This window comes from Sapajus apella, unplaced genomic scaffold (assembly GCF_009761245.1).
Source record: "Sapajus apella isolate SASKATOON/1434 unplaced genomic scaffold, GSC_monkey_1.0 scaffold78, whole genome shotgun sequence".
In the NCBI taxonomy this organism is placed as follows: domain Eukaryota; kingdom Metazoa; phylum Chordata; class Mammalia; order Primates; family Cebidae; genus Sapajus; species Sapajus apella.
This window is the reverse complement of record NW_022437018.1, coordinates 9,816,665-9,830,369: the sequence shown is the minus strand read 5'-3', so window position 1 is coordinate 9,830,369 and position 13,705 is coordinate 9,816,665. Positions and strand designations below refer to the sequence as shown.

Genomic DNA, 13,705 nt, shown 5'->3' with positions numbered 1-13,705 from the left:
TTAACTCTAAGTCTCTTTTTTATCACAATAGTATGGATAGGCCTGGGAGCCTGATTTAGTAAGCTTATAGTACAAAATCATTGAATCATAGTTAAAATTATTTAGTCACAACTATCTACTGAGCTTGGGAAGCTGTAGAGGATACACATTTAGACAAGTTTTAATTTTTAAAATAATGTTAACATCTCGTTTTGGAATTTTCAGATAGGTATGTTCCTAATTTACTAAAGTCACTAAGATCTCAGAAAATAGTTTATATTTGTTGTGGAGAAGATCATACTGCTGCACTAACCAAGGTATTGTACTTTTAAAACTTCTTGATTATTACTTATATTTCTTTCATAATTAATGAATGTTCTCATATTTTCTCAAGTTTTAACTTGAGTATTGTTGGTGTTTCAGACATAATTTATCTGGGAAAAAAACTTAGACTCTTTATTCTTGAAAATAATTTACCTTATTTTTCAACTGTTTTATGTTGTGAAATGTGAATTCTGATATACTATTATATGTGATAGTATATATTGCCGAATTTCTCAGCTTTATATGACATACTGCTTAAATCATACTTTGAATAAAATTATTCCATTTTAATTCATTAGTCTCATCATGCTATATATGTATCAAGCCCATTTGTATTGTGTAGCTCAGCCTAATTTGAATTTAGTTTCCGTTTTGCTTTGAATATTTCATATAAGCAATAGAGGAGACTGAATCTCTCTGTTATTCATTGGCCAAGTACTGTGCAAACAGTTGCAGCAAGCTTTCATCACAGTCTTATCAATTGCTTTAACTCTGACCTCTCATTGTCTTGGGTATGTGCCAATTGAGTATCAGTACTGTTTAGTTCTCTAGTGACTGGAAGTTAGATGAAAATGAAAGCATTCAACTAACCTTTACCAGAGAATTGAAGTTACCTGGGTGTGCAATGGCAGGCACCTATAATCCCAACTACTTGGGAGGCTGAAGCAGGAGAATTGCTTGAACCTGGGAGGCGGAGTTTGCAGTGAGCCGAGGTCACACCACTGCACTGCAGCCTGGGAGACAGAGTGAGACCTTGCTTGGAAAAAAAAAAAAATTAACTTCTAATCAGGCTTTAAAATGCTGCACTCTTATTTTTACTTGGGAATTTTAGTAGGGCAAGAATTCTTCGTCATTGTCAAATATAGTGAACTCAATGCACTTTAAAAAATATAATGACTAATTATGAAAGTTAAAGTATTTTGTATTACTTGCCTTTCAGTAAGGAAGGATCATTCTACCTGCCAATCTTATTATTAGGTTGGTGCAAAGGTAATTTCGTTTTTTTTTTTTTGCCATTAATGGTAAAAACTGCAATTACTTTTGCACCAACCTAATACCATATTTTATTGATTTTGGCATTCACATTACAGATGTAATCACTGAAGTCTTATTTATTCCTGTTGGCAAGTTTTAAATTTTACTCATCCTGTTTTGTTATTGGTATTTGGAAGAAAGAAGGCTATGTAAAAAAATAATAGCAAAAATATTTTTTACCAAATATAAAAAATATTTGTGTGTTGTATCATTCCAAAAACTAATTTTATGGCAGAAGGACTAACAATGTTACTACTTTTTCAAATTCAGCCTATCAGGTAATCATTCATCGTAATATTCTAAGATAAGTAACTTTTTATGTCTATTTAGTTTTAAGAAATGCTAATTCTATTAATCTTGTGTATTCCTCTCTCAGAAGACAGTAGCTAGTGATATTTGTTCATTGGAAGTTTGAGTGTACATTATTTTTAACAAAATTAGTTGTAAATATCCCCAAAGTAAAATATTTTATTTTCCCTTGATTTAAGTTAAATACGTGTTCCATATCCATATGTCTTGCTTTTCTGGAAGAATTTCTTGGAAATAGTAAATAGATTAAGATTGCTTTATGAAGCAGTTTTCTGTACAAAACCTACACTAGGAAAATGACATTAGGAAATATTTTAAAGCCAACGTTTAAAAACAGAATAAATGGAAAGACATGCCATGTTTATAGATATGAGAATACTTCCATAAAGATGTCATATTTTTTATAAGTTCTATGCAAATGTATTATGTAAATCACATACAAATACACATTGATTTAGCAGTCCCACTTTTAGGAAACTACCCCAAAGATGTGAAATTATGAATGCACAGGACCATTTATTGTGGCATGTTAATAGCAAAAGACTAGAAGAAATCCAAATCCAAATGTTCATGAGTTAAATAAATTGTGGTACATCCCTATAATGAAGTACAGTAAAGTGTAAAACAGAAGGAGGAAGATTTCTATTTTATGTTGTGGAATGATTTCTAGGATATATTGCTGAGTGAAAAGAGCAAGTCTTTTTGTAAGAAAGTGACCAAAATATGAACATATATCACATGCCTTGTTTGTTTGTTTTGGAGATGGTCTCACTCTGTCATCCAGGCTGGAGTACACTGGTACAATCTTGGCTCACTGCAACCTCCTGCCTCCCAGGTTCAAGCGATTCTCATGCCTCAGCCTCCCAAGTAGCTGGGATTACAGGCGTGCACCATCATACCCAGCTATTTTTTGTAGAGACAGGGTTTCACCATGTTGGCCAGGCTGGTCTTGAACTCCTGACCTCAAGTAATCCGCCCACCCTGGCCTCCCAAAGTGCTGGGATTACAGGTGTGAGCCACCATGTCTGGCCATATGTTTTTAAAAATACAATAAATTAAAAATTAATAGCCAGAACAAATGTGCCTTGCCTTACAATTTTTGACTTTGGAATCTAGAAACTATTACATGTAATTGAGAAGGAAAATTATGGCTGGGTGTGGTGGCTCACGCCTGTAATCCCAGCACTTTGGGAGGCCAAGGCGGGTAAATCACAAGGTCAGGCGTTCGAGACCGGCCTGGCCCACATGATGAAACCCCCTCTCTACTAAAAATACAAAAAATTAGTCAGGTGTGGTGGCAGGCACCTGTAATCCTAGCTACTTGGTAGGCTGAGGCAAGAGAATCACTTGAACCCTGGAGGCAGAGTTTGCAGTGACCTATGATCGCACCACTGTACTCCAGCATGGGCAACAGAGCGAGACTCCAACTCCGAAAAAAAGTAAAATCATATATATATGTAAGTTATGTAAATATTAATCCTTAAAATTGAAAACTAATAAGTTAGTGGCACAATTACACAAGAAAGAATTATTTTAGGTAATTTTAAATTACAGCATTTTGCAGCACATCACCAGGGGGAAATACACTAGGGATAAACTGAATCCACAAAGAAATCTTAAACTGCATTCTTTTTGTTTTCTTTTTTTTTTTTTTTGAGATGGAGTCTTGCTCTGTCGTACAGTAGCCCACGGCAACCTGCACCTCTTGGGTTCAAGCAATTCTCCTGCCTCAACCTCCTGATTAGTTGGGACTACACCCCCAGCTAATTTTTTTGTATTTTTAGTAGAGACAGGGTTTCACCACATTGTCCAGGCTGGTGTCGAACTCCTGACCTCAAGCAATCTATCTGCCTCAGCCTCCCAAAATGCTAGAATTACAGGCAAGAGCCACTGCACCCATCCCTTAAACTACATTCTGTAATTTTTTTTTTTTTTCTGAGATGGAGGCCTCATTCTGTTGCTGAGGTTGGAGCGCAGTGGCAGTCATAGTGCACTGCAGCTATGACCAAATTCTTGGGCTCAAGCAGTTCTCCCACCTCAGCTTCCTGAGTAGCTGGAACTACAGGCATGCACCACTATGCCTGGCTAATCTTTTTATTTTTTGTAGAGTTGGTGTCTCGCTTTGGTGCCCAGACTGGTCTCGAACTCCTGGTTTCAAATGAGCCTCCTACCTCAGCCTCCCAAAATGCTGGGGTTACAAGTGTGCATTTTGTAGTCTTATTATTAGAAGTAAATTTGCTATTGTCATTTTTCCAATATATTACATATAAATAGGCGAAAGCAAAGAAGTAGTTATTTTACTGTATTAGAAACTATGATTTTCAGCTTAAGAGAAAAGAGATAGGCATAAAACTTTAGGAATTGAGTTAAAACCTTGTGATCTTTACTTTGAATCACAAGTATTAGTATGACCTCTTCATTTGTTTTTCTCTAAGAATATGTTTTTGTTGTTTTGTTTTTGTTTTTGTTTACCATAACCACTGAAAGGTCCTAGAAGTAATGAACCATGTGCAATCTGGACACAATGGTAATGCCTTGATTGCTGTTGATTCTCTATTAAAAGGAACCAGGACTTCTTAGAGAAGAGTCTGATCTCATGTCTGTGGCAAAAAATATTTATAAGAACACCTTTGGGCACTTTGTGGTATAAAAAAGCAAAAATTACTACTGTCATGTCAGAAGGACAACTTGAAGGAGGTTTCGCTGGATATCGAGAAGAAATAATGACTGCAAAAAATGGAAAATGTCAGATCTATTAAAAATCCATGAGTTTGTGATGATACTCTCTTCCCCCAAATCAATATAAGCAAAACTTATTGCTTACCTTTGGAGGTTGCTAGGACAGCACTCATTTTTTTTCATTGGTGAATAGTGGGAAAGAATCAAGTTTTCAGCCTTTCATTTGCAAATTGTATTTTAGGGTAACTTAATAAGTTCTTTAGAGAAGAATTCTAGCTCATAACTCTAGGAAAAATAATAAAACTAGAAAAATCACCATTTTACACTCTCTGATAAATAATGGATCTAGGCAAAGAACATCGAGCCTAATGGGGATGTATCAGGCTGACACACTTTGAGTTACTTATTTTTATTTGTTATGTTTTATTTTATTGTTATTTTTTGAGACAGAGTCTCACTGTGTTGCCCAGGTTGGAGTGCAGTGGTGTGATCTTAGCTCACCGTAGGCCTCTGTCTCCCGGGTTCAAGCAATTCTCCTGCCTCAGCCTCCTGAATAGCTGGGATTACAGGCATACACCACTACGCTTGTATTTTTAGTAGAGACGGGGTCTCAGCATGTTGGCCAGGCTGGTCTCAAACTCCTGACCTCAAATAATCTGTCTGCCTTGGCCTCCCAAAGTGCTGGGATTATGGGCGTGAGCCATCGTGCCAGACCCAACTTAATTATTTTTAACTTTACTAAAAAAGCAGACATATGCTTTGTGAAATGATGCAATAAAATAGGTAAATTTAAACATGGCCTGGTTATTAGATGATATTAAGAAATTAGTATTGATTTTGTGAATGTGATAATAGTATTGTGGTTATATACTTTTATCTATTAGAGATATATGCTGTTGAAGATACACATTTGTGGGTGAAATGATTTGATGACCACAATTTGCTTTAAAGTACTTGAGTGCTTTTTGTTTTGTTTTAAAATACTCCAAAAGGGAAAGGGAGACACCAATGAAACAAACAAACCAACCTTTTGCCAGTTATTGAAACTTAGTGATGGTTTTATGGTGATTTACTATATTTTCTCTTTACTTTTGTATATTTGCTTGACATTTTCTATGATTAAAAAAAGAAAAATGAATATTCTCATGTAACAGTAGGTAATGATGCTATTAAATGATGAAAGCAGAATATAAAGTTGCATATATAGCTATAACTATGAAGAAAAGCAGTCGAGCTGAAAAATACTAATTGTGATTGTGTTGTCATCATAGATTTTTTCTAATACAGAACTTCTAATTTAGTTATATGTTACATGTTTTGTTTGTTTGTTTTGAGACAGAGTCTCGCTCTGTCACCCAGGCTGGAGTGCAGTGGCATGATCTTGGCTCATGGCAACCTGTGCCTCCTGGGTTCAAGTGATTATCCTGCGTCAGCCTCCCAAGTAGCTGGGACTACAGACACCTGCCATCACACCTAATTTTTGTATTTTTAGTAGATATGGGGTTTCGCCACATTGGCCAGGCTGGTCTCGAACTCCTGACCTCAAGTGATCTACCTGCCTAAGTTATTTTTATAAGAAGAGTTGTTTTCTTTTTTTTTTTTTTTTTCTTGAGACGGGGTTTTGCTCTTGTTACCCAGGCTGGAATGCAATGGCGCAATCTCGGCTCACCGCAACCTCCGCCTCCTGGGTTCAGGCAATTCTCCTGCCTCAGCCTCCTCAGTAGCTGGGATTACAGGCACACGCCACCATGCCCAGCTAATTTTTTGTATTTTTAGTAGAGACGGGGTTTCACCATGTTGACCAGGATGGTCTCGATCTCTTGACTTCGTGATCCACCCGCCTTGGCCTCCCAAAGTGCTGGGATTACAGGCTTGAGCCACCGCGCCCAGCCTAAGAAGAGTTTTTTTTAAAAGACATCTCTATATCATTGTAACTGCATGCTAAAAATTACTATAAGGCCACGCATGGTGGCTCATGCCTGTAATCCCAGCACTTCAGGAGGCAGAGGCAAGAGGATTAATTTAACCCAGGAGTTTGAGACCAACCTGGACAACACAGGAAGATGCCATCTCTACAGAAAAGTAAAAAATTAGCCAGACATGGTGGTGCATGCCTGCAGTCCCAGCTACTTAGGAGGCTGAGGTGGGAGGATCACTTGAGCCCAGGAGGTTAAGGCTGCAGTGAGCCGTGATCATGCCACTATACTGAAGCCTGGGTGACTGAGCAAGACCCTGTCTGAATAAATAAATAAGTAAATAAAAATTGTTATATTTGTGCATTCTGGTTATATGCACTCTTTTTGCAGATTATTTACGTAAGGCAATAACTACCTTGGAAAGGGAAGATGATACCATTTTTAGGTTTTGTGAAATCTTATATATGTACTTGGAATTCAGCAAGACAGTATAGTGATAGCGAAAGGCAATGCAAATAATTATTTGTGTCTCTAGTGACTACTTTAAATATTTTATAATGGTGAAAACATCATTACCTGGAGTTCTCATAGTTTTATGACATTTTACTTTGATAGAGCCAGCTGCCATCTCTCTGTCAAATTGTGAAGACAGTTTGTAGAAGATAAAAAAACTGAGTTTATATTAAAGATTTGGACTTTTAACTTATTTTCCTGTTATTTTCTTTTATAATTCCTTCTAATGGTAACGGGTTTTGTTTCTTTTTTCTTTTTTTTTTTTTTTTTTAGGAAGGTGGAGTGTTTACTTTTGGAGCTGGAGGGTATGGTCAGTTGGGCCATAATTCTACCAGTCATGAAATAAACCCAAGGAAAGTTTTTGAACTTATGGGAAGCATTGTCACTCAGATTGCTTGTGGACGGTAAGCTGTTAGATAAAAGAATATTTTGGTCTCTAAACTGCGGTTATTCAGGGATTGCTTATTGAATTGTTTTAGGGATCCTAATAATCTGAGGAAACACCTTCCCCTCCAAATACTGATTTTGCCACTGAGGAATCATTGTAACAGGGAAAACGTCTTTTTTAAACTGTTATTTTATTTATCTTTACTTGAACAAATTTAGCTGAGGCAAGATGTAATAATGTATATGTAATATTATATTTGATATCACGCTTCTTCTCTTTTCCACTTTTTTTTTTTTTTTTTTTTTTTTTTTTTTTTTGGTGATAGAGTCTTTTCCTTGCTGTCAGGCAGGCTGGAGTGCAGTGACACAATTATGGCTTATTGCAGCCTTAACCTCCTGGGCTCAAGTGATCCTCTTTGCCTCAGCCTCTTGAGAGCTGGGACTACAGCCATGCACCACCATACCAGCTAATTTTATTTTTTAAATTTTTAGTAACAACAAGATCTCACTATGTTGCCCAGCCTTACCTTTTTTCCTTAAAGGATGAAGAGATCGACCAATTAATTAAGACAGAATTAATGTGACAAAATTTTGATTGGTATAATTAAACCAATTATCTCCTGATTTTCCTTATTCTGAATTCTTGGGAGTAAACAGAAGAGTCTTTGACATTGAGCTTTATCTATTGATTTTTACTTCTTGGAAATAAGAGTCTTTGGGTTGAGCTTCATCTTTGGGAGAATTAAATTGATCAGACTCCCAAGTAGCAAAATGTACCTTTCTTGACCACTTAATTTAATTTCGATCACCTTGCTTAATGTTTTTCTACCTTGTATGCACATCTATACGATAGTTTTACCAATTATTAGCTTCAAATACATATAATCAAACTGTGAGTATTCTTTGGTGATTCCTTTTTCCTCTTAACATCATGCTTCTATAATTTTTATGTAGTTATGGTTCTCCATCATTAGGCCTCATTAATGTTTTTTAGTCAATTTTATGCATAGATAATATACTAATTCTATTGCTGATAGACATTTGCATGTTGCCAGATTTTGGCAATTATGAATAATGTTGTTTTGCACTTTTATTATGTGGTATATGTAAGCCTTCATATTCACCCAGAATGGAATTGCTGGGTTATAGAGGACATTTAATTTGAATTTTATAGGTTAAACCATATTTCTCAGGTAGTTTTTCCAGTTTATATTCCCATTAGCAATGTGTGAGAATTTCTGATGCCCTGTGTTCTTGTCACCAGTTAGTATTGACAGACTTTTTGCTAATTTCTTAGATATTTATTGTTACTTCATAATTTGAATATATATTTCCATGACTTACTTGAGTACCTTTTCCATGTGTTTATTGGTCATTTACATTTCTTCAGGATATAAAAAATTGATTCATAGTTGTTATATATATATTGTAGATACAAGTTCATAATGTTTTTCAGTATAGGGATAAAATTTCTTTATGGGGCATATGTTTTACAGGTGTCTTTCCATGTTTTACTTTGTCTTGTTATTTTCATTCTGTTGTCTTTTTATGAACAGAAGTTTAGATATTAATAAAAATGAATTTATTAATATTTTACTTAATAGTGCCATTTATTTCCTAAGAAATATTTTTCTACCTGAAAGCATAAAAGCAATCATCTCTATTCTCTTCAGAAACATAGTTTTGCCTTTTACATGGAGGTCTGTAAGCTATCTCAAGTTGATTTATTTTGTGGAGGACAGTATACTATTCAAGTAAGGAATCAACTTTTTAAAAACATAAATAGTCAATTACCCTAGCACAATTAAAAGTTTTTTGTGGGAAATACATACAACAAAATTTACCATCTTAACTATTTTTAAGAATACAGTCCATGGCGTTAAGTACATTTAGATTGTTGTGAAACCATCATCATCATTCATCTCTAGAATTCCTTTTATCTTGCAGAATTGAAGCTCTATACCCATTAAACAATAACTTCTTATTCTCCTCCATGCCTTCCTGTGGCAACCACCATTCTACTTCCTGTCTCTATGAACTTAAGTACTCTAAGTATCTCATATAGGCACAATCTTACAGTATTTGTCATTTGGTGACTGACTTATTTCACTCAGCATAGGGTCATCAAGATTGACCCATGTTGTAGAATTTCTTTCTACATGTGTCAGAATTTCCTTCCTTTAAAAGGCTGAACAGTATTCCATTGTGTATATATACTACATTTTGCTTATGCATTCATCTTTTGGTGGACACTGGGGTTACTTTTGTGTTTTAGCTTATTGTGAATATTGTTGCTATGAACATGAATATAAAAACATCCCTTCAGGACCTCACTTTCAGTTCTTCTGGGCATATACTCAGAAGTGGAATTGGTGGTTCATGTGGTAATTCTATTTTTAATTTTTGTAGGAACTGCCACACTGTCTTTCATAGTAGCTGCCCTGTTTTGTATTTCCACCAAGAGTGTACAGGGTTTCAGTGTCTCTACATCCTCACCAACACTGTTATTTTCTCATGTTGCCTTTTTCTTTCTTTTTTTTTTTTAATGATACCCATTTTAATAGCTGTAACATGGCACCTCCTGTGGTTTTGATTTGCATTTTCCTAATGATTAGTGAGCTGAGCATCATTTTATATATTTATTGACCATTTGTACATCCTTGGGGGAAATGTCAATTAAAGTATTTTTCTTTTTTTTGAATCTGGCTGTTTTGTTGTTGAGTTTTAAGAGTTTTCTATATATTCTAGATATTAATCCCTTATCAGATATTTGCAGATACTTTCTTTCATTCTGTGGGTTGTTGTATTCTATAGATAGTGTCTTTTGATTCACGAAGCTTTACATTTTTATAGAGTCCAGTTTGTCTATTTTTTATTTGTTGGCTATGTCTTTGATGTTATATCCAAGAAGTTATTGCTAAATCCAGTGTCATGAAGCATTTTTCTGTTTGCGTCTTAGAGTTTTATAGTTTTGCCTTTTACATTTAGGTCTTTGATCTATTTTAATTAATTAAAAAAAATTTTTTTTTGAGACAGAGTCTCACTCTGTCACCTAGGCTTGGAATGCAGTGGCGCTATCTGGGCTCACTGCAGCCTCTGCCTCCCAGGTTCAAGGGATTCTCCTGCCTTAGCCTCCCGAGTAGCTGAGACTACAGGCGCCCACCACTATGCCTGGCTAATTTTTGTATTTTTAGTAGTGACGGGGTTTCACCATGTTGGCCGGGCTGATCTCAAACTCCTGACCTCAGGTGATCCACCCGCCTTGGCCTCCCAAAGTGCTGGAATTATAGGTGTGAGCCACTGTGCCCGGCCAAATTAATTTTTATATATGGCATGAGTCCACTTTTATTCTTTTGCATGTGGATATCTAGTTTTCCCAGCATTCTTTGTTGAAAAGACTGTCCTTTCGCCATTGAATGGTCTTGGCCTACTTGTTGAAAGTCATCTCAACATATGTACGAGGGTTTTTTTCTGGGCTATTCTGTTGCATTGGTCTGTATATCTGTCTTTATGCCAGTACTACATTGATGATTGTAACTTTTGAGGTAGGTTTTGAAATCAGGAAGTGAGAGTACACCAACTTATTCAAGATCTTTTTCAAGATGATATTAGATATTTGGGTCCCTTGATTTCACATGGATTTTAGGATTGTTTTTCTATTTCTGCAAAAAACATTGTTGGGATTTTGATAGGGCTTACATTGAGTCTGTACACTCTTTTGGGTAGCATCGACATTTTAACAATATTGTCTTCCAGTCCATGACCATGAGTGTCTTTCCATTTCTCTTTTAATTTCCTTCAGCAGTATTTGTAGTTTTATTATGCAAATCTTTTGCCTTCTTAATTCATAAGTATTTTATTATTTTTGATAGATTATAAATAAAATTTTATTTTCTTCCAAATTGTTCATTGTTAATGTATAGAAACTCAGCTAATTTTTGTGTGTAGATTTTGTATCCTCCAGCTTTGCCAGGTTTGTTTATTAGTTTTAACAATTTTTGTGTGGAATCTTTATGGTGTTCTACATATATGATTATATCATCTGCATACAGAGATTATTTTATTTTTTTCTTTCCAATTTGAATGCTGTTTATTTGTTATTCTTGCAAAATTGCTCTGGCTAGAAAAGACTGTGTTGGATAGAAGTGGTGAAAGCGGGCATCCTTATTCCAGATCTTACAGGAAAAGCTTTCAGTCTCTCACCGTTAACTATGATGTTCATTGTTGCTTTTTCAGATAGGGCTTCCTTATGTTGAAGTGTTTTTTTTTCTGTCCCTACTTTGTGGTTTTTTGTTTTTTTATTTAATTACCAAAGGGTGTTGAATTTTGTCAAGTTATTTTTCTGCATCAATTCAGATGATTATATGTGTGTTTTTTCTTCTTCAATCTGTTAATTTGATATATTACATTGATTACATATATTAATTTTCATATGTTGAACCATCTTTGCCTTCCAGGAATAACTCCCACTTGGTGGTTGTTGTGGTGTATAACCCTTTTAGTGTGCTGCTGAATTCAGTTTATAATTATTTTATTGAGAATCCTTCATATATGACAAACAGCTTCTCTCTTGCTGCTTTCAAGATTCTTTGTCTTTCAGCATTTTGATTGAACTGTGTCTCTTTGTTGATCTCTGAGTTTATTCTGCATAGAGTTCATTGGGGCTATGGATGTTTAGATTCATGTCTTTTGCCAAATTTGGGAAGTTTTTGGCTATTACTTCTTCAAATAATTTCTCTTTCCCTTGCTGTATTCTTCTGAGAATTCCACAGTGCTTATGTTGGTCGGCATAATGATGTCCTATGGTTCCCTTAGGCTCTCTGCACTTTTTAAAATATTTCTTTCTGTTCCACAGACTCAATAATTTCAACTGTCCTGTCTTTTTTGTCTGCTGATTTTTTCTTTTTTTTTTTCTGTTTGCTGAAATCTGCCTTCAAATCTCTGTAGCATATTTTTTATTTCAGGTATTGTACTTTCCAACTCCGGAAATTTTTCTTAGTTTTCTTTTTGATTGATATTTCCATTTTGTTCTTACTTTTTTTTTTTTTTTTTTTTTCCTTTTCCCACATCTTACTCTAGTTCTTTGAGCATCTTTAGGATATTTGATTTAGTCTTTGTCTTTTAGGTCTAAATCTGAATGCAGATTTTAGGTCTGTCATTTGACATTTCTCAGGGTTAGTTTCTTTTTTTTTTTTTTTTTTGAGATGGAGTCTCACTCTGTCACCCAGGCTGGAGTACAGTGGTGCGATCTTGGCTTACTGCAACCTCCACCTCCCAGATTCAAGCGATTCTCTTGCCTCAGCCTCCCAAGTAGCTGGAACAACAGGCACGTGCCACCATGCCTGGCTAATTCTCATATTTTTAAAATAGAGATGGGGTTTCACTATATTGGCCAGGCTGGTTTTGAGCTGCTTCTCAGGAGTAGTTTTTGTTGTTTATATTTTCTTTGAGTGGGTTATACTTCCCTGCTACTTTGTATGCCTTGTGATTTTTTGTGAAAACTGGACGTTAAACTCTAATAATGTGGTAACTGGAAATCAGATTCTCCCCCTTCGCCAGAGTTTGCTGATTTTTGGTTTTTGATTATTGTAGGTTGTCTCTGTGTCAGGAGTTACCCTGAGGTATAAAAATGAGGTCTTTGCAGTTGTTTTCTTAGCCTGTACCTTTCCCTGCTAATGCACAGTGACTTCTTGAATTGAGCCATAAATGGTTTTTTAATTTTCTAGACCTTAAATGTCTGGCTCCCCAAAGTAAAAAAGAAAAAAATGAAAGGTAGGGGGTGGAAGGAGGGTGGAAGAAAGAAAGATAAAGACATCAGCCCTTTGAATTCTTTGGAAGTCTCTTTAGCCAGAGTGGGAGAGTGTGCAACAGTCATTGCCTGCCTTTCTGCACCTGGTGATCAGAAGCACCAGTCAGTGAGCAGAACGTCAGTTCCTAAAAGGAACAAAGCCCTTATTGCCCACCCTGGTGCCTATAAGTTGCATGCAAGCTGATCGTGGAACCTGTTCATGACTGCCTTACACAGGAGTAAGGGATGGGTAACTGCTACCGTGCTATGAGTCGAAATTGAAATTAACCAGAATTTGTCATTCAGCTCTCTCCTGGAAATAACAAACCTTTGCATAGACTCTAGAGTTGCAAAATGATTCTGTCAGACAGATTCTGCCAGTGTCATTGTTGTCTAGGTGGGGAAAAAGATTCTTGGTGCTTCTTATTCCACCATTTTCCAATAATCTCCCTGTCTAGTTGTATTTTTGAAAATCCTTCACCCTCCTACTATATGGTGTCACTGTTGCCGTAAATTGTTATGTGTACATGGATCTCTTTCTGTGATCTCTAATTTTTCAGTCTGTATGCCTACCCCTGTGCCACTTAAACACTATCTAGAGACCATAATAACTTCTTCCATTTGGGTTAAAGTGACTCCTTGTTATACTTGTTCATTAAGAATGCTTTTGGCTGATGATAACCTTTATTACTTTCATATAAATTTTAGCATTGGTCTATCAAGTTCTCTCAAAAAAAAAAAAAAAAGCCTTGTGGATTTTGATAGGTAGTGCATT

The 13,705-nt window shown here is 35.8% G+C and overlaps 1 protein-coding gene across 6 annotated transcripts in view; it reads left to right on the top strand.

Moving 5' to 3' along the window:
* HERC4 (HECT and RLD domain containing E3 ubiquitin protein ligase 4) overlaps nt 1–13,705 on the top strand; it is a 146,420-nt gene that overhangs the window by 52,003 nt on the left and 80,712 nt on the right. For all 6 annotated transcript variants that reach the window (XR_004261037.1, XM_032252598.1, XM_032252596.1 and 3 more), the window contains 2 exons: nt 205–296; nt 7,029–7,159. Coding sequence is in view for 5 of the 6 variants with exons in the window: in XM_032252598.1 (XP_032108489.1) it covers nt 205–296; nt 7,029–7,159 (223 nt within the window). In the remaining variant the exon portion in view is untranslated. The remainder of the gene's footprint in view (nt 1–204; nt 297–7,028; nt 7,160–13,705) is intronic.